Below are 24,932 nucleotides of genomic sequence, written 5' to 3'. Positions count from 1 at the left end.
ATCATTTTGAAAAAAAAATTTTATTACATAGCCTCTTATCAAAGACCCAGGGTATCGTCGACACTGTGCTCAAAGGAGTTATAACATACGGTATGTGCCTAGAGCGCTTACGGCAAAAGGTAATCATGTCTTTAATCTGGAAGAACTGTTTCCTTCAATCGACACCATATAGAATAAAATGATCTGTTAGTCCCTGGGGCTCCAGCCAGGCACTCACTCATGGAGAAGAGGCCGCACCACAGTCCTGCCCTCCGTGTAGGCCAAGTGCATCAGGGTGTAGAGATAGGGCAGGAGCGTGTATCTGGTCTTCAGGACGCTTCTGGACATATTCACAAAGGCCTCATCCCAGGACACAGGGTCTTGCCTCTAAAGGAGAAAGAGGCATTTCAGAGCTCACCCCAGGTTATGTTTATTACAAATGTTTATTGCAATGAAATGTTGGTTACAGATGAAAATCACCCATAGCTAACTCAGAGATGATTACAGACGAGACTCCGAGAATATGCTTAAATAGACTGAAAGAGGCCACTGACACTCTCCCAGGATGGCTGACAAAATTTCCCCGTAGGACATTCTTTTGGGGTATATTTGATACAATGCTGCCTGAATGAAAAGAATAATCTAAAGAACACAGAAGAAGATGTAGCGTAAGGGTCCTTTCATATACCTATTGGCCATGTGTATGCCTTCTTTGGAAAAATGTCTCTTCTGTTCCACTGCCCATTTTTTAATTGGAAAGTGAAACGAGTTAGACAGAGAAAGCCAAATGCTGTATGATCACACTTATTTAAAATCAAGGAATCTTAAAAAGTGGAACTCATAAAAAAAGAGAGTAGAATGGTGGCTATCAGGGTCTGGGGGCTGAGGGAAGCAGGCAGATGTCAGTCAAAGGACACAGACTTCCGGTTATAAGATAAATATGCTCTGGGGGATGTAACGTACAGCATGGTGAATACAGTTAACAATACTGTATTGTATATTTGAGAGTTGCTGAGAGAGTAGACATTAAATGTCTTCACCACAAGAAAGAAACCGTAATTCTGTGAGGCGATGGAGGTGTTAGCTAACCCTACTATGGGTGTCATTTTACAATACATAAGTGTATTAAAAAAAAAGAAAGAACTACGAGGGCTTACTGGTTTTAAAGATGTCCCTGGGGAGTATGTACTGCATTAATTCTAGCTCAAAATTAGAGGCTGTGTTTCCAGTGACGCTTTGCTCCTACCCTTGTTCCAATGGTGTTGTGGTTCCTCGAAAAGGGGTAAAAGGCCCCCAGTTGCATCCAGCGAACACACATCTCATATTCAGCATCTTGAAAGAACCCACAAATATCTGCTCCTGTCTGAAACAAGACGGAATAAAAAAAGCCTGTTGATGATTTCTGAAAGCCGTCACCATCGGCTTGGGGGTTAGGAACGATCCAAAGGTCACTTACATAGGATATGCCAAAGATGCTGAACTCCATCATGCCTGCAAGGAGAAGCACAGTCGTGTCAGCCCGGCCACTCGTGACCTGCCTCCTCCCCGCTCCTCAGAGAATCCTGTATCGGGGGTGCCATCGCCCCTCCCCACCGGCAGAGGGCCCCGGAACGAGCCCACACACCAATGATAGACTTCCTCAGCTGGTCCCACGCAGCCGTGTTGTCTCCCAGCCAGTGGCCTCCCCAGCGGCCAGAAGAGGGGAATGTGGAACGGGTGACCACGATCCCTCGCTGCCCCGTCACCTCCTGCACAGCTCTGTTTAGAGGGGCGCAAGGAGGCGATTTGGATTAGAACAGGGGAGGAAAGGCCACCGAGCGTCTCCTCCTGGAACTCCTGATCGTAGGGCATGGTGACAAAATGCCCGATATGGAATATGCAAATCCGAGCTATAATGAGACCCCCCCACTGACTGACCCCAGATAATGGAGAGGAAAAAAAAACCAGTTACACTGTTAGAGTGTTTACAGCATTTTACAAAGAACTTCACGATGCAATGAACTCACTGGGTCACCTAAAAATAATAAGTAATCACTAAATCTTACTATCTATTTACTTGGTACTTAGTTTTATGTATTTGGGGAGGAAGAAGGCGAATTTGTTTCCAAGGCTTTCCTTAGGGTAATTCTTCTTCACTGACTGAGCTCAAAAAAATAGGACAGCACTAATTCAGTAGAACACCATTGGGCTATCCAAGAAAAGTGACCAAAAAAATAATTCATAAATAAATAAATCCCTAAAGAGACGAGTGACTTTAGAAATAAAGGAGGTGCCCAGTCCTCTGCATTCCCTTTGCCTCCTGTAACTCAGGTTGTTGCAGCATCAGCTGCCCTGTGTGACGATGGCCTGTGGCTCCCCATGGGCAGGACCTTGTTTAAGTCTGTCCTCCAAACTGTGAGCACAGGGCCTGGCTCCATGCTTATGAGCGTTTGTTTAATAAGTAAGAATCGCTAGAGGGCCGGCTGAGTGGCTCAGTTGGTTAAGAGCTCGCTCAAGAGTGTGAGCTCTGAGCAGCTGCAGTTCGAGACCTGGCCCGAGCTGAGCTGCCGCTGAGATGCCAACAGGTGGCAGGATGGCTCAGCTAAAAAACAAAAATAAAAGAAAGAAAAAAGTAAGAATCACTCCAGAGTTGTAATTAAAATCTTCTGAACCCGTGGAAGAGGGAAGGAGAGGAAAAGCAGGGTAGCATCATCTGCCACTGGCTGCTTCGCAGGCTGTGTGACTGGGGAGGGGAGATGCTGACTCACTCGTAGGTGGGCCTGGTCTGGGACCACCCGTACAGGCTGTGCACGTCGTAGTGCCGCACCCGGGAGCCATCTGGCAGGATCTGCTCGCTCTCCATGCACAGGGTTTTGCTGCTCAGGCCCCTGTCCCTGGACTCCAGATCTGAGGAGAAAGAGCTAGTGATGTGAAAGCTACTTCTGATGCTATTTGTCCCTGACCTCTCTCCAAGGGCTTGGACTCTGGCTATTAAGACCAACTTGACCCCTGCATGGGTCCCTCTCCTTCGCAGAAGCATGGGAATGTGCTCAGCTCTGGGAGCTGCATGGCGCCCATAGGTGTTTTCAACGTCAAGTCCCCTGAAGCGTTCTCCAGGAGAAAGCCAGGGTCATGGGAAAGAATGCAGAATTGTCAAACACTGTGTGACAGGTTCCAACCGAGGCATTCAACGTATTAATTATTGTGTGTCATTCTGATTGTAATTCTATGAAGAAGATACCATTCTCCTCCTTTTACAGTTTCGAGATTTAGAAACATCAAGTAATCTGTTGAAGGTCACAGAAGGTCTAATTTCTGGAGCCAAGATATGAACACAAGTATAACGCCAAAGTCCATCGACTCCATGATAAGGGACAGCCACCACTTTCCACCCACTGGTGGCACAACAACTTCCTGTGGAGGAATTAACATAAGCTCAAAGAAGTAAGGAATGTAGCTATAGGATCCTTTGGAAAGAAATTTGAGAAATTCAGTGTTTTCTGAACAAATTTGAGAAATTCACCCAATGGGGCCAATAACTTGCACACACCCAACGGGGTCAAGTGCTTGAAGTGGGTTTGTCTTTGGCCCCCAAAAACCAAAGTACTACTGAGGAAGTGCCCTAAGCAGTCAGGATAAACCCTGGCCTCTGGGATCTTGCAGGGGTCATGCCCTGTGGCCAGGGCTCTGCCAGGAGAAGGGGCCCTGGGTCCTTACGTGGCATATAGGGAGGGTGGTTCAGAGTGTCATCTTTACAGCCTGGAGGAACCGCCCCGTTCACAAAGCTTGACGGTTCATTCATATCCTAGAAATGTCAAACACACACATATCTTACTTTTTAAAATAATTACATGCTGTCCACTCCGAGAGAAGTAGGGAACACATCATTCACCAGCCAGTCATCCCAGGGAGACACATCAAATCCAGCTGAGAACTGGCTGCAAAGATCAATGAATCCCTATGGAACGAATGGCTAGGTGATTTTTTTTTTAATTCTCCCTCTAGGTGTGAAGCTAGGCTCAGTTCTGAGAAATTCCTAGTAATCTCCTTGGAGTTTTACAGCAGGGACTTGGTTCAAGGTCTGGGGACTATCGGGGATGTTCCACTGCCGATTGGGGAACTGTAGTCTGACACGTCCAAAGTCTTTCTAGGGTGATTATTATCCCTCTTGACTAAAGGTCAGTGACACATACACAAAGATGGACACACCTACCCACACATACACAGACACAAAACACACGCACTCACAATCCACATGCCATCAAACTTCAAACTCTTGTCTGGCTCCTGGGGGTTGCTGTGCAGTTCTTTCATTTCCCTCTTCCACCAGGTGGCAGTCGAATTACGGAAAAAGTCTGGGAAGGCCACATAAGCTCGGTATTGCTGTAAACATTTAATAACATTTGTTTGTCTCAGACAAATATATTAGACAGCAAATGGGCACTTACTGAGAGTTCAACTCATGCAGCACCTCGTATTACATGGTGACAGAAGATCGAAACATAGCCTAAGGAATGTTCTCGGCTTATTTGAAACACTAGAGTGCAGAGAAAAGACGTTAGCCCCAATTAGACACCTCTTAGCATTTGGAAAGTATCCGTAGACTCATTTCCTCTCCGTATCAACATGACCAGTAGCAACGAGCACCCTGAGCTCACTAGCTCATGTATTAGATGCCCAGCCCCCACCTCTCCCCTGCAATTTCCTAAGCACTCCTCAAAGACAGAGCAGGAGACCAGGAAACTACAGTCAAAAGGGGCAGCCATTAGATGCCTTGTGGACAGGTTGGAAAGAAACATCCAGGTGATCTTCTCCCGTCTGATTCCCACTAGAGAAAGAGGGTGAGAGGTAAGTTTGCATTTTACTGTAGTAGACTAACTATTATGTATCTGTTTTCTATGGTTTCAGAATCACTTGAAAATTGCAGTTTTGTGTCAAGTCCATTGGAAAGACTTCAGAAGGAAGTTTCAACCTCCCCCCTTCTCTTTAGCTTTCTCAGATAATAAAAGGCAGTCTTTAGTTTAACCTGGAAAGTAAACCCAGGGTTTAACTCCTTACTAAACTGTAAGCTTTTTGAGAACACAGACTTCATTTAATATTCTTCTGATTGATCTTTGTATTCCCCAGAGTGCTTAGCTTAGGATCTGACATAAAAATAAATGTTCAGTGCATAAATGTGAATTCATGCCTCAAAGCAGCAGCGAATATTCATCAATTTCTATATAGGCATGTTGCTTGTTATAGAATTGTGTAGTCCTTTGTACGTCTCATGAGGTAAATAGGTTCTCTATGTTCATCAGTGCATTTTAAGAGTTAAAAAGGTAAATAATGCTGATGGCAAGGGTGGGGCGAAGAACAGAAAGAAGACTTGGTTTAGGAAGCCTCCACTTCTTATACACAATAGACAAAAGGCAGGTAGGAAGGAACCCATATGTCTAGATACAGTGCAAAAAAACGGACACAATGCAGAAAACGGTAACAGATCAATATACAGGGTTTCTGCTCACAGAGAAGAGGGTAGTGAGCCACTTCACTGAGAATCTTGTGAGTGGTAGGAATGCCTTTGTGTTGGAAAACAGAGGTGGAAACATGGAGCCAGAAGAAGAGAACCTTTCACCAAAAAGAAAGAGCTCCAGCTCAGGCAGGTTGGGAAACATGGGGTAGATGAGGGAGATGAAGGATTCGAATAAACAGGTTAATACCAGCCATGTCTGAGTCATTAAAAACAAACAAACAAACAATTAAAAGATAGACAAAGGACCTGAATAGACTATTTCCAAAAAAGACATACAAATGGCCAACAGGTACATGAAAAGGTGTTCCACATCACTGATCATCAAAGAAATGCAAACCAAAATCAGAATAACACATCATCTCACTCCTCTTTAGGATAGCTTTGATTGAAAAGACAAGAGGTAACAAGTGTTAGTGAGGGTGTGGGGAAAAGGGAACCCTCGGGCACTGTTGGTGACAATGTAAATTGGTGCAGCCACTGTGGGAAACAGGACGGAGGGTCCTGAAAAAATGTAAAGACAGAGAGCTACCATATAATCCAGCAATTCCACTTCTGGGTATATATCCCGTAGAAAATAAAACCAATGATCCTGAAGAGATATCTGTACTCCCATGTTCATTGCAGCACTATTCACAATAGCCAAGACATGGAAACAATCTAAGTGCCCATCAATGGACAAATGGATAAAGAAGTTGTGGTGCTTGTACACAGTAGAACATTATTTATCCACAAGAGAGAAGGAAATCCTGCTATGACAACATGGATAAACCTAGAGGGCATTCTGCTAAATGAAATAAGCCAGTGCTGGCCGAGTGGCTCAGTTGGTTAAGAGCTCACTCAAGAGTTTGAGCTCTGAGCAACAGCGGTTCGATTCCTGGCTGGAGCTGAGCTGCCGCTGAGCTGCCAACAGGTGGCAGGATGGCTCAGCTTAAAAAAAAGAAAGAAAGAAGCCAGACAGAGAAAGACCAATACTATATGATCTCACTTATATGAAGAGTCTAAAAAAATTTTTTTGAACCCCTAGAAACAGACAGGAGGTAGAATGGCAGTTACCAGGGTCTAAGGGGTGGGGGGAATGGGGAGATGCTGGTCAAAGGGCGCAAGCCTTCATCTGCAAGGGAAATAAGTTCCTGGGAGGCACTGTAGAGCAGGGTGCCTACAGTTAATAATATTGTACTGTACACTTAGAAGTTGCTGAGAGAGTAGACCTTCAGCAGTCTCACCACACACACACAAATGGTGATACGATATGAGGTGATAAATGCATCAACCTAATTGTGGTCATCATTTCACGATATATATATGTATGTATATATATGTATATACATATATATATATACACACACACATACATATATATGTCTCACATTGTACACTTCAAATATATACAATTTTATTTGTCAATCATACTTCAATTAAGCTGGGGGGGTACTAAAATAAATGAATGAAAAATGTCAGGGAGCCGATAACCATGAACTTCTCTGGCCTGGCAGATTCCTGAATGCATGTGGTCTGCCTGGACTACCAAACTTTAAGTGACCTTCTGTGAGAACCAACAGAGAGAACAGGACGCTAGGTACCCTCCCTTGAATCCTTATCCAAGATCCATTACAAGTAAAAACCTGTTCCTAGGGGAGAGCAAGTTTGAACATAACGCTGGAAACTGGGAGATAAGAGCAAAGATGAGAAACCCATGGAAGGAAGGAAAGGGGGTTATCAGAGTGAAGATGGAGAAGCCTGTCCATGAAAACAAAAGCTGTACAGAGAAAAAGATCCAATCGCTAAAAAGAGGGGTGGAAGGTTCTGTTTAAAAGGGATACTCAAGGCAACAACAAAAAGAACAAATATACTAATTCGGAGAAAAGACAGTATGCCTTGGAGACATCGTCCAGTGGAAATTTCATGGGTCTTTGGAATCTGATAGCCTTGGATTTGAAATCACTACTGTGTCACCTAGAAACGTGGACAAGGAATTTAAGTCCTCTGAGTCTTAGGCATGCTGAGGATAATAACACCTACCTCCCAGCTGGGCGTCAAATGTTACATGGAAAGTAACTGGCACAGGGACGAACACACAGGGCATGCTCCCTATGTGGATTCCATGCCCATGCCCATGCCATAGCGATGCCCAGTATGCTGAGTATGGCTGTAACCCTGACTTCACCCAATATCCACAAAGGGCCCTTTACCTCCACTTGGCTCTCCCAGTCTAGAGAACTGTTTATAACGACATCAGGAAAATCAGGCCAAACCTGTGGGGAGAAAAATTGTTCAAAAGCAATACATTAGATTTCTCTTATATAGTATTTCTTAAGAAATTGTACAGCATGGCCCTAGGAGTGATAATACTTGATTTTCATGTAGGATTGATCTAGAGAAAAACGGATCCCACAAAGCACATACGTTCTGTGAGTATGTTGACAAAGCTTGATGGAGAACATGAGAATGTCTGACCTCAGAGCCCAAATGGAAAAAGCCAAAAAAACAACATGCACAAACACACTCACAGTTCCCCATGCCCAGCAGGGGATTAACAGACCACCACTCAGATCGTACCTTTCCCCAGACAATGCCTCCACCATTGGGATCTTTGATAAAGACGTCATCCTCCACACCCCGTGTGAATGCAGGATAGGGCTTTGTCTCGTTTCCGGAAATGGCTGGGTCCTAAAATCAAAGCACAGGTCAAGTGAGAAAACCAAAGCCAGACAGTGATTTGGGACAGAAAAAAAAAAAAAAAAAGAACTCAAAAGGGAAGGCATAAGCTTCCATCTGAACAGTAGAGCTTCTGTGACTCCTGGGAAATATACTTTTCCTTTTGAATCTCAAGTTCTCTACTCATCACATGGAAGGACACATAATGTGTATGAAGTTTTCTCCATCAAAGCCCATTCACTTTCCCAAATAGACTCTGCATTCTCATAGGAACTCACCAGAATGAGGATGACCCGCATCCCATCGCTCTTCATGCGATTAATCAGAGCTGGGAATCCAGCAAACTTGGGGTTGAGGGTGAAGTCCAGCTGCCGCTCCATGTAGTCGATGTCAGAGTACTGCACGTCCTGGGGGAGCACACAAGGCAACTGATTGGCCGCTGTTATAAAGGCCCAGATTCCAGAGGAGAACAGCCCTCCACGCGCCTAACCGAGGGTGAATTTCTGGCGACTTCTTTTAATGCTTTCAAATCCCAGCTCAGTGATTTGCCAGGTACTAGGCTCTGAGAAAGTTACCTAATTTCATGATTTTCCTTCATAAAATAGAAAAAAAAAACAATATTAGCAAAATATAGGATGATAATGCGCCTCTGGCAGGGCTGTTGTGAGGATAAATGAAAACAGCGGGTGAGAAAGTGCCTTGTAAATGGCCCAAAAAGGAGTGATGGTGGTTACCTGCTCTGAGAGGCTACCCCTGCTCTCATGTTCAGAGAAAGTAACAATGTCAATTTCCCAGTACTGATACAACATGGATGGTAAATCTACCAAAAACTAAACAAAACCTGTACTTGCTTTGGAATATCCACCCCTGGGGATGGTTAAAAACAGCTTTTTATTAAGAATGAAATATTGCATGCTATGCTTCCTATTAGTAAAAACAATTGTAAACAACAGAAAAATAAACAATCAAATTCAATATGGTAGTGGTTTCCAGGATCAGTTCTCTGATTGTCAGACCCCTCCTGTCCTCAAGTGAAGGACAGAGGTCGCGTCCATATGTATTTCCTCTGGAAATCAGTCCCAAGATCCCTATGTTCAACCCGGGATTAGCACAAAGCTGAGGGGCCACTGCACCGCAGCACCGGCAAAGTGTTGGGACTGGGGTGATGGCTACACACACAACTGTCGGACGGAATTGGGTTGATTTTTTAAAAATTAAACAATATTACTATTTGGGGAACGTTTTATTCTTATGGAACCAAGGATGCTTTTGACTAAGTCTTTAGAAGTCATGTGAAAGAAATGGGAGTGTGATCTAGCAGAAAATTCCCTGGAGTTGGCCCTATGTCCTCCTTCTTCGGCAAATCACTGTGACTCTAAGATGGGGACCATGACCCCCACCTGTATGACTGGGTTGGAGTGAAACTCAGTGATGTATGCAAAAGCACTTTAAAGAGCTCCACAAAAATCAGACAAACGAATCTAGATACAGAGACAATGGGGTTGGCTATGAGGTCCCCAGGCCAGTACACCACAGACTGAGAACGTACATAGGGGATCTGGGCAGCCACCATGTCATCATATAAGCTGGCAATCTCAGAGTCATTCTGGTATCCATAGCGACACAGCTGAAACCCCAAGGCCCAGTAGGGAACCATCACTGGCCGACCAATCACCTAGAAAATAGACAGAAAATATTATTTGTTAATAAGGAGAATCTGGATTGGGAATGTACGCAGAGTAATAAGAATGCTTTCCCAGTGCCCCAAGTTAGACAACCAACAAATTCAAACCCAGAGAGAAACTCAGAGGGTGCAAAGCCACTGGGATACTCTGGAGAAATCTTCCTGCTAGACTAGACCTCCCTTCCCAGAAATTTGGGAAAATCGGGTCTTATTCTGCTCCCTACAGGCCGTCTAGCTTACTGGTTAAAAACACAGAATCCTGAGGCAAAATGCCTAGGTTACCATACAGGCTCTGATCCCTGAAGGCTATGTGACCCTGGGCAAAAGTTAAATAACCTCTTCTGCGTAGTTTCTTCACTTGTAAATTGGGAATAATAGTATTTGTGAGGACTGAATGAGTTAATATATGTAAAGTGCTCTGACATGAAGTAATATATCAGTGACATATAATAAGTTTTATACACATTTGTGGCTGCTGTCAAAACAACTGTCATGACCACTATGACCATCACCCTCACCATCACCACCATCACCATTACCATCACCGCCATCACCTCCATCACCATCACTATCACGACCACCACCACCACCACCACCACTACAAATACTATCACCACCACTATACCAACACCAACACCATCATACCACCACCACCACCAACACCACTGCCATCATCACCACCACTGCACCAACAACACCAACGTCACCACCACCACCATTGCCACTGCTACAACCACCATTGCCACCACTATTAATTCTTCTACTCTGAAATGCTTTGAGAGGCTATGAATTTAATGGTTATTGGGGTGTATTTATTGTTCCTTATTCTGTAATCTACCTGTCTTCAGGTAAAACCAACAATTCCAGTTGTCATCTGACAACTATACTAATGAATATGGGGTTGGAACATGAATACACTGTATAAATACTTGGTAACCAATTGAATTCCCTCCTACCTCCGTGTACTGCTGAGTGACAAGCTCTGGAGTTGGCCCCAAGAACACATAAAAGTCCAGAATTCCTCCTGTGGTACGGTACGTCAAGGCAGGCAGGGGCTGGAATGTCACATCTGAAAATGGAGGAAAATACCAACCAATCTGGAAACCTTCAATGTGAGGAATTACCCCTGAAATGCACACCTTCTCCCTTTTCCTATGTCTCTGGACTGAGAGCAAATATTTTGTACCATACCTACACAGAATTGAAGAAGTTAAGTGAAAGCCTACAGGATCCCAGCTCTGGATTTTTTTTTCCCCCATTGGTGTGCTTTATTTTATTATATCATTTTGTCATTCTGCTCATTTTAATTATTGCAACTTTTATTTTAGAATGGTTTATGACTTAAAAGAAGTTGCAAAAATAGGACTGAGTGTCCCCTTGTACACTCCCCACAGCTTCCCCCAATGGTAATATCTTACATATCCACTGCACGTTGTCAAAACCAGGCAACTGACACTGATATAGTACTATTAACCCAGGTATAGACCTTATCCAGATTTCACCACGTTTTACATGCATGCGTTTTCCTCCTGCTCCTGAGTTTCCACCCCCTTTCCACTATACCACACAAATTTCCTTCATGTCCTCATCCCCCAGAGTGAGTGTTCTGAGCCATAGCTTCATCTCTAATTCAGATTACATAGATGGCTCCCACTGGCTGACCTCCAGGATATTTGGGACTTGCTTGGTGTTGCTATCCCTTCTTACATGATTTTTGCCAAATGAGAGTTGAGTTAATTTTTGTTACCACATGTTACTGAACTGAAATAAACAGAAAAGCTAAACAGAAATAAGAAGAAAAACAGCACTTCCCACAAGATAATGATTTTGACTTCCGGGGGCAGCTAAGTCAAATGCTGCCCTGAAGTTCCTCCAGGATGATTGGTTCACAAAAATGGGTGTGTGTGTGGGGGGAGGGGAGGGTTGTGCTGGCAACGTCTTACCCATGGCGTTGCTGTTTAGCAGGAGCACTCCGTGGGCGCTGCCATCTTCCTCCAGTCCCATGTAGTAGGGGTGGACGCCATAGGAATTCTTCTTGTACTGGGAGAGTCATGGGGAGAAGTGGTAAGAGGTTAAAAGACATGGTGGATGAGAAAGAAATGCAACAAAAATTGATTGATAAGGTGTGCCTAGTCTTCCCTGTGAAATAAATTAGATGCATAAGAAACAAAAAAGCCTGAGAATTGGCCCACTTGTCGAAAAGCTGAACGTGACCCCCCCAGGCGGAGTCTGGGAAGGTGAAGCGCCGCGTGTACACAGCGTAGGTGGAGAGAGGCGGAGACGCAGAGCCCTTACCCCCGGGGGCTGGTCTCGGGAGAACATCCCCCACGTGTGCCAGTTCAAGTCTCTCCGATAGGCTGTGTGCTCATTTTCCCCAAAGCCATAGATGTACGGGGAGGGAAGGCGAGTGGAGATGCGAATGAACATGTCATTGAAGGTGAAGCCAAGGAGCTGAGAGTCCCAACTGCAACACAAAGGGTATAATTGGAAAAGAAATGGGCTGTTCTATTGGCTTCAAGCAGCTGATTTTTCAAGGACAACAGACCTCTTGATTCCCTCCCACCCCCAGAACCCTGTTAATCTTCCAAGCAAAACATAAAGTCTGTTCGATTAAAATAATCATAGATGCGTTTGCTAAAAGCCCAGGAACCAGCTTCCTTCTTCTATTTTCCTCGGTCACTACCTCCTTTCAGCTCTCGGTCCACAACACCCAACCCAATCCCTTCACCACCTCGGCTGCTACCTGCCACTCCAGACCAGCCCTAGCTTCCTTTCACTCTTGCTCCCCTACAATCCATTTGCTACAAAGCAGCCAGAGTGATATTTAAAAAAATATCTCACATCACCTCACTCCCCTATAATTCTTCAGTCATTTCCATTAAAACACATTTTGATGTCTTCAAGGCCATAGCCAACCTGGAACCCACCTAAACCCCCACTTCACCTCCCATCTCTCACCTCCCTACTTACTGTACAGCTACAACCACACTGGACTTTTTTCCCCCTTCGAATGCTGAGTTTGCTCCCGCTCCCTGGCCTGTGCACTCTCTAGTCCAACTGTATAAAATGTCCTTCCCCAGCCCCACCCAGATCTCCACATGGGTGGCTCACCCAGGACCAATGTTTAATATCACCTCCTCGGAGAGACCCACTCTGACCACAGTACCCAAAGCAGTAACCTCCCGTAACTCTCAGTCATCCTGTCCTTTTTTCCTCCACAGCAGTTTTCACTATCTAAACCTCCTTATTTATATATTAACTTAAAGTATCTTTGTTATTAACGTATTGTTTTTGTCCTGAGAAGAGAGACCTCATCTTCTATAACCACATAATATAGAGAAACATTTGTTGAATGAATGCCTAAGTACATGCAACTGCCTCAGTAATTATTCCAAGGGGGCTAAAGATTTCTCATAAGAACAGACGCAACGGAGATAACTTATTCATGAACATGGGAATAGGTAGTGAGCCAGGGCATCTCCAAGGACAAGGGATCAAGCAATGCAGGTGCAGGGAGCCATCAATTCCAAAGCAGACTAGGAGCCATTTACATTACGCTGCCTGTACTCCTCCGGCGAATTTCAATCCCAAATGGACTCTTCTTAATGAAGACGTCATAGAGTCGACTCTCAAAGGTGCTGGATGGAACCCTGGGTAAGTTGAGAGGGACTGGGACTTCATACCGACTGTTGTTGAGATCATAAATCTAGGGACGGAGGACACAGACTTTAGGTAAGTAGAGTACTCTTAAAACCTATACCCTTAGCAGAACCTTGATGTTTTTGATAAAGAGTCTGAATTCTATATTTCCTTGTCCTCTTTAAGCTCATAATACTGGAGATTTAATTAACGTATCAAAGAACAATGTCGGATTTAACATTTAATCTGAGTCTGTCATATCTCATTTTGAAGGCCTCATTCAAACACACTCACTTTGACATTGGTGCTATCTTAGAAAATCAGTCTGGAATCAGTTTGGTATTTATGAATATATTATTTATTACTTTATGGGTAGGTATGTGTGCTACCTGAAAACTTTCCTGCACTGAAAACAACATCCGCCAAAAAAACCCCATAAACTCTACATGATCAAAATAATCATAGATGTCCTTGCTAAAAATGGGATCTAAATTGATTCATTGAATATCAATTATGTTCCTGCTCATACTGAGACAGCAGCTCCTGCAATACTACCTTCTCAGGCTCTCGAAGATGTCCACAGCTCTCCATCTTTTCTGTACCTAGTCGAGGCTTGAACCCTCATCGGGATGACCTCACTGGTAACCTCCCACTATGCCTCTCCTTTTTCACCCTTGTCTTCCCAACCACTTTCCTTACAGTAGACACAGTAATCTTGTCAAAATGCAAATTAGACTAGGTCTCCCTGTTCCATCAATCGTTTCTCATTGCTCTTGGGATAACGATCTAGTATAAGGTAGCCTGGTTAACTTAGAAAAGCAAACTTATTTTAGGGCTCTGTCACCCTGACTAGCAAAAAGTAATGGAACTGAGAAGTGTCTAGTCAGTAGTTGATACGTAGACGGTAAACACAGACCTTGAACTGCAGCATGTCATTCTTGTGGTAGGTCACCGTCAGACGGAGGGGGTTCACGGGCGTTGAGGGGAAAGCGTTGGCATAAAGGGAGGACTTTAAGGAGATGATAGCCGTGGCCCCGTGTGAGTCATACTGAACATCACTGACAGAGTAGAGATCATTGATGAAGTAGCAAAAAGGGACTCCTGGAGTACTGGATGCCTGAAAAGTAAAGCCAGAGTCAGCTCAGCATGTGGTCCTAGGATTATCAATATAAAGGGGCTAGAAAAGGCAATTTCCAGGGAGGTAAAGCCATCAGTGATTTGCCTGTAAACTCTTTGGTCATGACAAAAGTTTAAATTCCTGGTCTCCGTGCAAAATATTTGTTAAAAGAAATCCCATGTCACTCGTCTCCCGACCTGCCCTTCATATCTAGATAAAAAAACTCAGGTAGGTTCCTTTGGAAGTCCTTTCTTTTTGTGGATTTTAAGTAGTGACTTGGGTATTGGTATGCTTATGAAATTGTAGGCTAAGTGCAGAAAATTTTAATGTATGTTAACATGGTCAGCATGGTTACCTCCCAGGCACAGCCACGGGCAGCACAGTTTTCTGCAGAAGCACCATTCTCATCGGGATAACAGTCTATTTTTTCTGCATCCTGTATCTCCAGGTTCCACTCCACTGTGTATGCTTCTCCCAGGACAAGATCAAGCCCTGTGATAAGGGCAACCTGTAGGAATGAGGAAGGAACAAGGAAATTGACCCCCAGGACAAAGGCCCTGCAAGATCTGAAACTTCTTTTAGGAAGGGTAATCGAAATTAGACCAGACCCAACAATCCAAGTAACGTACCACTGCAGCTTACATGAAGAGAGCTATATGGGGCGGGGAGGGTGAGGGACGACCCAATGGCAACAGGGCAAATGTCACAACTCTACATGAGTTGTGTACATAACGTTTTGAAAAGGATCTGAAATAAAACCTTCTGTAATCACCCCTTTTCTTCCTTCCCCGGCTCCTCTCCCTCTTTCTTATTTTGTCAGGAAGTCTCTCTTCTGTACTTACCCTTATAGCATAACACACACACACACACACACACACACACACACACACACGGTGTCATCCCAAACCCAGTTTATCTTTTTGCCCGCTATTCCCAAAGCCAGTGTCTCCCATTGTCATTGGTATGGACTGGTGGCGAGAACACAGGAATAATAATCATATATCCTGGGTTCTCATCTCCATTCTGCTGCGGCAACTTAAATTATTTCAATTCTTTGGGTCCCAGTTTCATCAACTGCAACATTGGTGGCTTGGCAAAATCATTACATTTCCTTCTATTTCTAACATTCATTTCTCCAAGTCCAAAGCCTCAAAACTTGAAATCTTATTTGAATTTCACTCACTAATTCAAACACTTAACATTTTTCTTAAGTTTGTCTCTTCTTTAGAAATTTCCATAGTGAAAGTTCTCATTTGTCTAGAGCTGTAAATCACATTCTAAGGATTATCACCCTTCTTCCAGTCTCCTCCCAGTCTAAATTCATCTTGCACATCCTTGTATTACAAATCTCCCTCCAACGCCACCACTGCCCCCATCCAAGAACAATGTTCTCACAATGGCACCATCTTGATTCAAGGATCAATGAGACCCTTTGAAAATTAGATCAAGTCCTTCTCATTTTGGCACTAAAACCCTCCAAACTCTGACCATAGTTACCTGTCCAAGCTGATCTTCCAAAAGTGAACCCTACCTATTCCAGTTATGCAATATTCACAGACCAATGTAAGGCTCTTCTTGGTCCTTAGATTAGCGCATTCTGATATCTCAACCTTGAACGCTTTATCTAGGCAAATACCCTATCTAGGAAAATGGTGTCCGTATGGAATACACTGCTAGTTGCCTGACCTCCATAAAAGTTCTTCTTACTATTTCAGTTTAGGATACTGAAGTTCCCAATGAAGAACTGAAATTTCAACCCATGTAACACAGCTGTGACCATTAAGTACAAGTCTACTGGAAATTGTTCGCCAAGTGTTTCTTTCTTGATTTAAGGGCCTACTTGCTTCCCTCCTGTTCCTTCCCCCCCACCCCACCCCATAACAAGGCCATGGTGACTGGAATTAAGTAGCCATCTCCAGTCACAAGAGAAGACCTCAACCCTGACAACCTTGAGCCACTGAACCAATTCCAGCAACTGCCTACTCTCAAACTTCTTATTGCATAAAAGAAAAAAAATCCTAATTTGTTTAAATTACCACTTTGCTGAGTTTCCTGTACCTTGCAGCCCAACAAATCTCTACCTGATGAACCATCTTTCAAAGTCCAGCTCTCGCCCTGCCTTTTCCATGGGCTTTGCTCAACTACCTCATTAAGCTTTGAACATTAAATTAGGAATTGTATAAGTTAACACTTCCTATGTGTTGGTTTGGGTTGCCTGTCCCTTTCCTAACAGTTTCATGCATGTAAATTGTGCCTCTCCAGTACCCGAATTCAAACGATAAGAGTTCCTTTGGTCTTATATAAACTTATTTATTTAACAAACATTTATTGAGTGTGTTTTCATATGTCCATCCTTCAAATGGCTTGCACTTTACTGTACACATAGCCAAACATATAATACTTTATTTCTAACTTTATAATGTACGCATCCGCAATGTACGTTGTCAGGACAAAATGTCAAATGTAATCAACGTATCATTATAGTGGAAGACCAAATTGACTTATTTTCTCCAAATTTGGGAGGTCCCTCACCAACTATGCTGACCCAGCTGCTTTCCAAGATCATCTGGAGAGCCTGTAGTAAGGAGTATTCGAGGAAAGGATTCCTCATGAAGCTAAAATATCAGAGGAACTGATTACAACCCGTTTGAGAACATCAGTTCCCATTACGACTGATGAAAACTTATTTTATTCTTATCATCTAACCAAATAAGTAGCCGTTAGCTAGGCTTGCCAAATTCTTTGACTTAAAATATTTCCTAAAAATGTATGTGTTGGAGTGAGATTCTACACAACTCAATATAATAAAAATAAGCAAACAAAAAAAACGCACCTCAAAATTTTCATTAATGGGAATCCTACCTTTGCCTTGCTAACAGCTTTCAGATCTACTTTTCCTCTAATCCTATTTCCCACATTCCCGACTTTGCTCCCAGTCAGACAGAATACTGAGGTGCAAATAGGGGAATAAGGATGAAAAGACCATTTTACCTTCTCCCAGTTTTTGGCAGCTCCCTCATTCATTCTAGCATTGGTCCGCTCCTCATTGTTTTTCTCTCCTAACCCTCTCACTTCCTATCCCAGGCCTCAGAGTGTGCTCTGGGCCTTCAGAGCTCATGCAGCCTTGGCAAGAAGGGTAGCTATGAAGAATTCATGATAAGGGCCGGCCAAGTGGCTCAGTTGGTTGAGAGCTCACTCAAGTGTGCAAGCTCTGAGCAACAGTGGTTCAAGTCCCGGCCTGAGCTGAGCTGCCACTGAGCTGCCAACAGGTGGCAGGGTGGCTCAGCTAAAAAAAAAATAATAATAATAATAAAAAAAAAAGAAAAAAAAAGAAAAAAAGAATTCATGACAAGCTATCTCAACAAAATGGATTTTTACCTGTAGGTTAGAATCATAAGTGACATTGGGAGAAACTTGACTGAGGACACCGTTGTGTTTCACTGTAATGTTCATCAGTTTCTGGATCCCAAGGATCTTAATCTCTTTAAATGCTAAATTATTGGGGTCTTGGTAGGTTGATTGCAAAATCTTCACATCCAAGCGGTTCTACAAAACAAATGCAAAAGTCTAATACTTAGAATACACAGATTCTCAAGTCACTCAAATATTCCATCCTACCCCAAACTATTCTGAATGCTCCTTAGCTGCCTCTACTAATGGGTGCTTAAACAGCACAAACTTATTTTGATACCCCCTGAGGAAAGAAAGAGGGAGAGAAGGAGAGAGGGGGAGAGGGAAAAAGAGAGACAGAGAGAGAGAGGGAGGGAGGGAGAGAGGGAAGTGCTTGGGTGGTGGGGGAGAGAAAGACACACAGCCATTTTTAAAAACCACCTTTGAAACACTGACTACTTTGATTTATCTGTATCATTACCTCTTTTTACTAAAATGAATGATTCAATTATTGGGAGTGAATTCATAAATTGAAACGTGCTCACCTACAGTTATAAATGCACATGAAGCTATAAATATAACTACACACAGACACAAACACACATGAGCTCATGGTAGAACAAAAGCTCACATCTAAGATTCATAAAAATCTACTACTCACTTGGGTGACGGAAAACTCACATAGGATATAGACTTTATCAGCCACAGTATCTGCAAGTGAAAGAAAGATGAACGAATCAGGCTCTGGCCTGCCCACCCCAGAAGAACAGGTTTTACTCTGGCCATCCTGGAAGCTATATCTTGAGAAGGACAGATTATAGACAGAGTCTCCCAAGGGAAGCCACTGTTTTCCCTTTTCCTTTGTGCCTTAACCTTGAAAAGGTTCCCTTGCAAGTGCTTCCGGGGCATATGTCTCAAGTGAATCTATTTCCTAAGCTTGAGCCACAAGTGTTGTTAACAAGGTGGAGACAGAAAAATGTGCTAAGAAACTCAATGTAGACACACTAGAAAAGTATAATCTCACTGCCTCACAGGCACGGATATTTTTTTCATATCATCGACCTCTGTTCATTAGGATTTTCGGGGACATGTCTACACTGAATGGCGAGAACAGTCTTGAAAACATCTCTTTCAGGTTCCCGTTGACAATAAAATGAGAGCCTGTGAAAATTGCTGGCCAATGGGAGAATTCTACGAGGTAGAAATGTGCTTTCCCTTCATCCGTGTCCATCTGCCACTACCCATGAACAGTACAACTAAAAGCAAAATTCTTCTCTAAAGCAATTCATGCTATGCCTGGTGGGATCTCTTCCACAGCTGAATGACCAGCGAGAGTAACTCAAAGGTACTCTCGAAAACAGCAAGATTGTCACAACAGTGCTCACCTTTCGTTTCCCCATCATCCCAGAAAAGTTCGCCTTTTGCTTCTTTGTTGTCATCTAGGGCAATGATAAGGCCAAGAGGGTTCCGTCGACTGTGAGAGACAAGATTTATGTCAGATGCAAAGACTTAAAATTCAAAATTTTGTCAAAGGAGCTGGCAACGATTCTTTCAAATTTCAGATGGGGCTCTACCAGCAGCAGATGGCTCTGCTTTTTTTCAGGCACAAAGGCAAAACCAAAACACACCTTTTCTAGAATCAGTAATGTCACAGGAGATAGAAAAATACCCTGAACATTAGCAATAAGCATCTAAGTGGGAGGCAAGAATTTAAGCACCAAAATCACTGCAGTAGCTACAACAAAAGTTGCTGGTGCAACTATTATATAGAATACAGACTACTAGCAAAGAAAGAAATCCTAGACAGTGATTGCTCCAGCCTTGTCATTTTTGAGATGGTACGTGCAGGAGAAATATGAAATGTGGTTGGGAGAGATAAAAATTTCCCCCTGCCTCTGAACCATTTTGACTCTGAAAGCAATAAAAATACAAGAAGGTCTATCTCTATAATGGCAACTTTCCTAATTTAATTATTGGTTTGTTTTGAGAGAAAAATAAAACATTCTAATTATCTGCCTTATAATTTAGAATAGGAAACACAAAACATTATGCAAAAAGATGGTGAAATAGATGGACATAGAGAACGAAGGGAAAAGAAAGAGCAATTACATTTGGAATCTTTTTTTATTTCAGCATCTCCCAATTTTCTGCCCCTGCTGAATCCCTCTCTGACCTCACAGTCCCTATTGTATTCTTTCACAGTTCAGCCTTCCACTCTGCCCTGTATAAGTTGGGTTTCATTGTCAACAAAGTCACCTGCTTTTATCTAACACACATATATTGAGTAGTTTTCATTTGCTAGGAAGTCCAAGACAAATAGACCACACCCCATCGATGACCTTAAAGATTGTAAGAAAGATGAAGTATATTCACCAAATAATCAAAGGAGAAAGTAAAGAGTGACACAGAAGTTAAAACACTTATAGGAGTCCAGAATGACACTTTTAGCAGTACGGCGGACTTGATATTCTGAAGGACCCACCCACTAAACTACTACTTGATCCTAGACAAGTTACAACACATGATGTTTGAAGGGAGATAATATGATCCCAAGTTGGCAGCAGCCCTGGCTTGTAACCAGAGAGAAGGCAAATCATCTCTGGAGGAAGGAGACCCATATTTGGACCCTCCTGAGGAACAGAAATGACCGGCTCAGCCAGCCTCCCCCTTACAGGAAACACCCAGCCATACTGTACCTGGCCACCGTGGTTGTGGCTGGCTGTTGGATAGGGAAGATGTAGCCTCCTCGAAGGTGAAGTCCAATTTTGTCTCCAGGAAGTTCCATCTCCACTTTTTGCTTTCTCCAGCTCACTTGGCGCCCCTGATGGAGGCAGACAAATCAAACCCACTGGCGTGAAAGCACATTCACCTCCACCTCTCCCCCACGTGCTGAGTTGTCTATGGCTCACTCCTTTTCCCGCCTAGCTGTCTAGAATTACTGTCTAGTTGGACAATCAAATAAGAGGAAGGAAAAACATGAAGAACAGCAGCTTTTGCCCTCAGCTGGGGATTTGGGAGAACTTTTATGCCATGCGGAGGCTATCTGACATACATTCTGTGAGCTGATAGTTCTAAACAAGTAATCTAACTCACGACCAAGTTCAAACTGTCTGTTGGCCTCTCCAACATTTGCCCATGAGACACTCCACTGGAGTCTCTATCTTATTGATGACTGAAGTATATGGAAGTGCGTTTTTCAGATGTCATCATCACGGATGATAAGTGACTTTGGCTTACTTCATCGACCCTGCTATGAAATTACAGAAAACACTATGGGAACACCCTGTGCATGGACACGTTTTTCTCTCTCCAGGGAGGTGCCTTGTCTATACAGCTGCAACTGTGGTCTCCAAGAGTGTAAGGAAAGACAGAGCTACTTACAGTCTCATAATCGTACCAGGTGGCATCAGGTATATATGCCGTCACTTTCTTGGCACCCTGAAATTAAAACAAAATATTGTTCTTCATGGCCCAGCCTCTGAGGGGGACAAAATAAACTTCTTAGCAAGTCCACAGGGGACTTCTTAACCATATACCGAGAGTGCATAAATGACCTTTCTTTTCTCTGTTATCGAATCATGCCATTCTTTTTATAGGAATAATAGAGGCAATAACTTGGAATTCAAAGAAAAATGCCCAATGGAACCACATTAATAATAATAATAATAATAATAATAATAATAATAATAATAATAATAAAAAAATGTGTTGTGGAAAAAATTCCAGCCCTACATTGATTACCTCATTCAATCTCCCCAACCCTTCCCACTGATGGGCAATATTAATATATCTCCTTTACAGCTGAGGAACTAGCATGATAACTTGTACCAGATCACACCAGGGCTAAGTGGCAGACACCACAATCACACCCTGATCAGCCTGACCTTAGAGTGAGTGCTGCCTCACTGCGCCATTCTGCCTCTACATCATGGAGCAAGTCATGACCTGCTATGAGAATCGGACAACAAATAGGACCATTCTTAAACGCAGATTCACTAGTAGATTCTTCTGTCTACACTGATGGGGAACTTGGTCAAGAAAAAAGACTCAGAGAAAAAAAAAAGTGTAAGTATCAGATATCAAACTTCCCCACACCCTGCACACTGTCTTCAAGGCTGAGTCAGCCACAGGGGTTTGGAATGGATCTGGAACAAGGAGCAGATAAATGGTTCCGAGATGAGAGAAAGGTTCGGAGGGGAGCAGGAGCAGAAGCGGAGACCACCCGCATGTCTCTGTGGGAACACTTGCCTCATGCAGAACTGGGGTGATGAGGAGGCCGGGCCCCCAGAGAAACTGCTGGTGCACGTCCCAGGTGTTGCTGTCCTTATAGAACCTGCAGTTTGGAGAGATGTTCACTGAGATTCGGGCCAAGGCTTCCTGGAAGCTCTCCCCTCAGCCTGCCCAAAGCATGCAGGCTCCCTGCCTGGGGCAGCCCCTGGAATTATTCTGTGACACCTAGTCAACCCCCACCTCTCCATTCCTGCAGGGGGATCCACCTCCCCAGCCCATGTAAACCTCCTGCTCTTCCCCCAGGTTAGACAAAAGCTCCTACTCCAGTATCTATGCTAGGCGGGATCCAGGCTGGAATTCTATGTGTCATAACGCCCCTTTAAAACAATAAGTAAGATAAGCAATACATTTTCAATCTTCAGCCGGCTATCAAGAAGGAACTGGATTTGATCACGAAAAATAGCAGATAATATAAAATTGTATAGTCTTTCCACTTTTAGGATATCTGCCTTTTAACAGAGAATACCAGGAGATGGCAAAACCTTACCCAAAATAATGGGTAGATAATAATAGAGCAGATATGTGCCCGAGGCCCTAAAATGTAGACACAGAAGGAAATGAACCGTATTTTGACAAGGTGGGCCTTTTAAGTCCTAGAGCCTGAACACAGTGTATTAGGAAAGAGACCATCAAGTTCAAGCTATCAAATCCTTTAAGACTTAAGAAATTAAGGATAAAAGAACTAAAATGATTTGTCAAGATAAAGAGTTAGTTGGTGACAGAACAAAGAAAAGATCCCAAGTCCCATGACGTTTAGTCAAGCTTCCTCCCCAACAGTTGGCAGTCCATAATGCTTAAATCTGCCCCTAGAATAGTATCTAGACAGCAATAGCCTTGCAAATACTAACTGGGTATTCCAATTTAATACATACACACACACACACACACACACACGTACGTATACATATATACATATAGATGTATCTGAATAGCTGTATGACTTGTTTCCATTTTCATTCTTATATTTGATGATACAGTCAAGGTCACTCAGTTGCATTAACTAAAGTTCCTGGGGTTAAGTGGACTTACTCATGCAGAAGGGGCCTGGCCACTGTGTCCCCATGCCTGTGAGCGCGATAGAAGAGGGTGTACAGATAGGGCAGCAGAGTATAGCGGATGGTTAGGTAATGCCTGGAGGAATTCAGCAGCAGAGAGTCAGCTCCAAAGGAGGCAGGATCCTGGGCCTGGAAGGAAACAAGAGCTTGCAATTGTGATCTGGCTGCAAATAACAGAAGCATCTGGGAAGTCCAAATCCACCACTCATCACAACCAGGGTTTCCTTCCTGAAAGACCCGAGGCCTAGGTTGCAAACTCGGCCTCCAATCAGTACAGCTGGGCCAAGGGATCATTTCACCAAGTAAGTGGTAATGTTTCCCTTTGCTCCTTCCCTCGTTCTCTCTTTAGGAGTGTTCTCTCAGGAGTCTGCCTGCTAAATAATTTTGAAGTATTTCCTCATCTGGTTCTCAATGGCAACATGAACAATGTAGATAAGGTGTGTAGAGGTTGGATGAAAACCTTCACAGACTCGCCTTTCCCTTAGACTGCCCCCGTAGAAAGAGCAGAGGCGGTGGCACAGGGCATTTTAATGGCACATCATAGGTCCCTGTGGATGGCAAACAGTGGTGCAACGTGGTGCAAGTGAAGCACCAGGTAGGAGGCTGGCTCAACTGGTTGCTTGGCGAGGGTGCAGACAGTCATGGTCCTAATGCGCGCCAAATTTATTGTGCTCCTGTCTCCTGGGAGTCTCTCACCTTGTAGCCTTGGCCATTGTGATTCCTGGAAAATGGATAGAATGCTCCCAGCTGCATCCACCGTCTGCAGAGCTCCTCCGGGGCATCCATTGCATAGCCACAAATGTCAGGACCCACCTGGAGGGACAGGCCACTCATGAGTGTCCCCCCCCTCCTTTGCTTTCTCCCAGAGACCTCCCTACTGGACTGTGCTAACCTCTTACTGAGAAGGCTAATATAATGTGACTCAACTGGGTTATCTCCTGTGTCTGCTTGTTATTGCCAGGTGACCTTGAATAAGTCACTTAGACCTCTGAGCCTCAGTTTCCTCATTTTGCTAAAGTGGGCACTATTAGCGAATAGGGTTTTAGTAAATGAGATAGTGTAAATAAAACACTTGACATACCAATAACTTTTTGATGAACAGCAACTAGAAATACAGTGGATATTATTTTGGCCACACTACTATCAGAATTAATTTTCAAAAATGTAAATTTGATACTGCCACTCACCTATTCAAAAATCTCCAGGGTCTCCTTGCGGCTTATCCTATTATCTCCTCAACACCTGGTTCCAACCCACCTTTCCAGCATCATTTCCCATTCCAGCCCTACACACCAATCCTTCTAGACATACCAAATTCTCCCCCTTATTGCTTTTGCTCAAATTTATTTCTTAATTTTAAAATGACCTCCCCCATCAGTCTGATAAAACATACCCACTTTTCATGGTTAAGCTCAGGAACCATCTTTTCCATGAAGTTTCTTTTGATTCCCACCCTTGACATCCTTTGTTCCTTGTAATCTCATCTGAGTTAATATGTCCCTTTCTCAGGCTTTCCCTTATCATTGAACGTGTATGTCCCTGTTGGCCTTTTTACCCTAGCTTGTCATAAATATTTGCTTATATAGGTCTCCTCTTACTAAATTATAAACTCTTTGGGGAAAGAGAAGG

At 43.5% G+C, this 24,932-nt stretch overlaps 1 protein-coding gene across 6 annotated transcripts in view; it reads right to left on the bottom strand.

The window, feature by feature from the left end:
- Nucleotides 1-24,932, bottom strand: part of MGAM (maltase-glucoamylase) — a 105,102-nt gene that overhangs the window by 13,319 nt on the left and 66,851 nt on the right. For all 6 annotated transcript variants that reach the window (XM_019666787.1, XM_019666785.1, XM_019666788.1 and 3 more), the window contains 25 exons: nucleotides 24,000-24,116; nucleotides 23,278-23,432; nucleotides 22,207-22,291; nucleotides 21,340-21,396; nucleotides 20,655-20,779; nucleotides 19,344-19,432; nucleotides 18,620-18,669; nucleotides 17,947-18,114; nucleotides 14,924-15,076; nucleotides 14,368-14,568; nucleotides 13,364-13,518; nucleotides 12,108-12,276; nucleotides 11,756-11,852; nucleotides 10,769-10,881; nucleotides 9,678-9,803; nucleotides 8,407-8,535; nucleotides 8,030-8,140; nucleotides 7,663-7,725; nucleotides 4,207-4,341; nucleotides 3,676-3,763; nucleotides 2,727-2,865; nucleotides 1,604-1,737; nucleotides 1,436-1,470; nucleotides 1,226-1,342; nucleotides 218-366 (listed from right to left, as the gene is read on the bottom strand). In XM_019666787.1, coding sequence (XP_019522332.1) covers nucleotides 218-366; nucleotides 1,226-1,342; nucleotides 1,436-1,470; nucleotides 1,604-1,737; nucleotides 2,727-2,865; nucleotides 3,676-3,763; nucleotides 4,207-4,341; nucleotides 7,663-7,725; nucleotides 8,030-8,140; nucleotides 8,407-8,535; nucleotides 9,678-9,803; nucleotides 10,769-10,881; nucleotides 11,756-11,852; nucleotides 12,108-12,276; nucleotides 13,364-13,518; nucleotides 14,368-14,568; nucleotides 14,924-15,076; nucleotides 17,947-18,114; nucleotides 18,620-18,669; nucleotides 19,344-19,432; nucleotides 20,655-20,779; nucleotides 21,340-21,396; nucleotides 22,207-22,291; nucleotides 23,278-23,432; nucleotides 24,000-24,116 — 2,960 coding nt within the window. The remainder of the gene's footprint in view (nucleotides 1-217; nucleotides 367-1,225; nucleotides 1,343-1,435; nucleotides 1,471-1,603; nucleotides 1,738-2,726; nucleotides 2,866-3,675; nucleotides 3,764-4,206; nucleotides 4,342-7,662; nucleotides 7,726-8,029; nucleotides 8,141-8,406; nucleotides 8,536-9,677; nucleotides 9,804-10,768; nucleotides 10,882-11,755; nucleotides 11,853-12,107; nucleotides 12,277-13,363; nucleotides 13,519-14,367; nucleotides 14,569-14,923; nucleotides 15,077-17,946; nucleotides 18,115-18,619; nucleotides 18,670-19,343; nucleotides 19,433-20,654; nucleotides 20,780-21,339; nucleotides 21,397-22,206; nucleotides 22,292-23,277; nucleotides 23,433-23,999; nucleotides 24,117-24,932) is intronic.

The sequence above is a fragment of the Hipposideros armiger genome, unplaced genomic scaffold, assembly GCF_001890085.2.
Source record: "Hipposideros armiger isolate ML-2016 unplaced genomic scaffold, ASM189008v1 scaffold_478, whole genome shotgun sequence".
Taxonomy (NCBI): Eukaryota; Metazoa; Chordata; class Mammalia; order Chiroptera; family Hipposideridae; genus Hipposideros; species Hipposideros armiger.
Note: the sequence above shows the minus strand (reverse complement) of the source record. Positions and strands in the feature narration are given on the sequence as shown.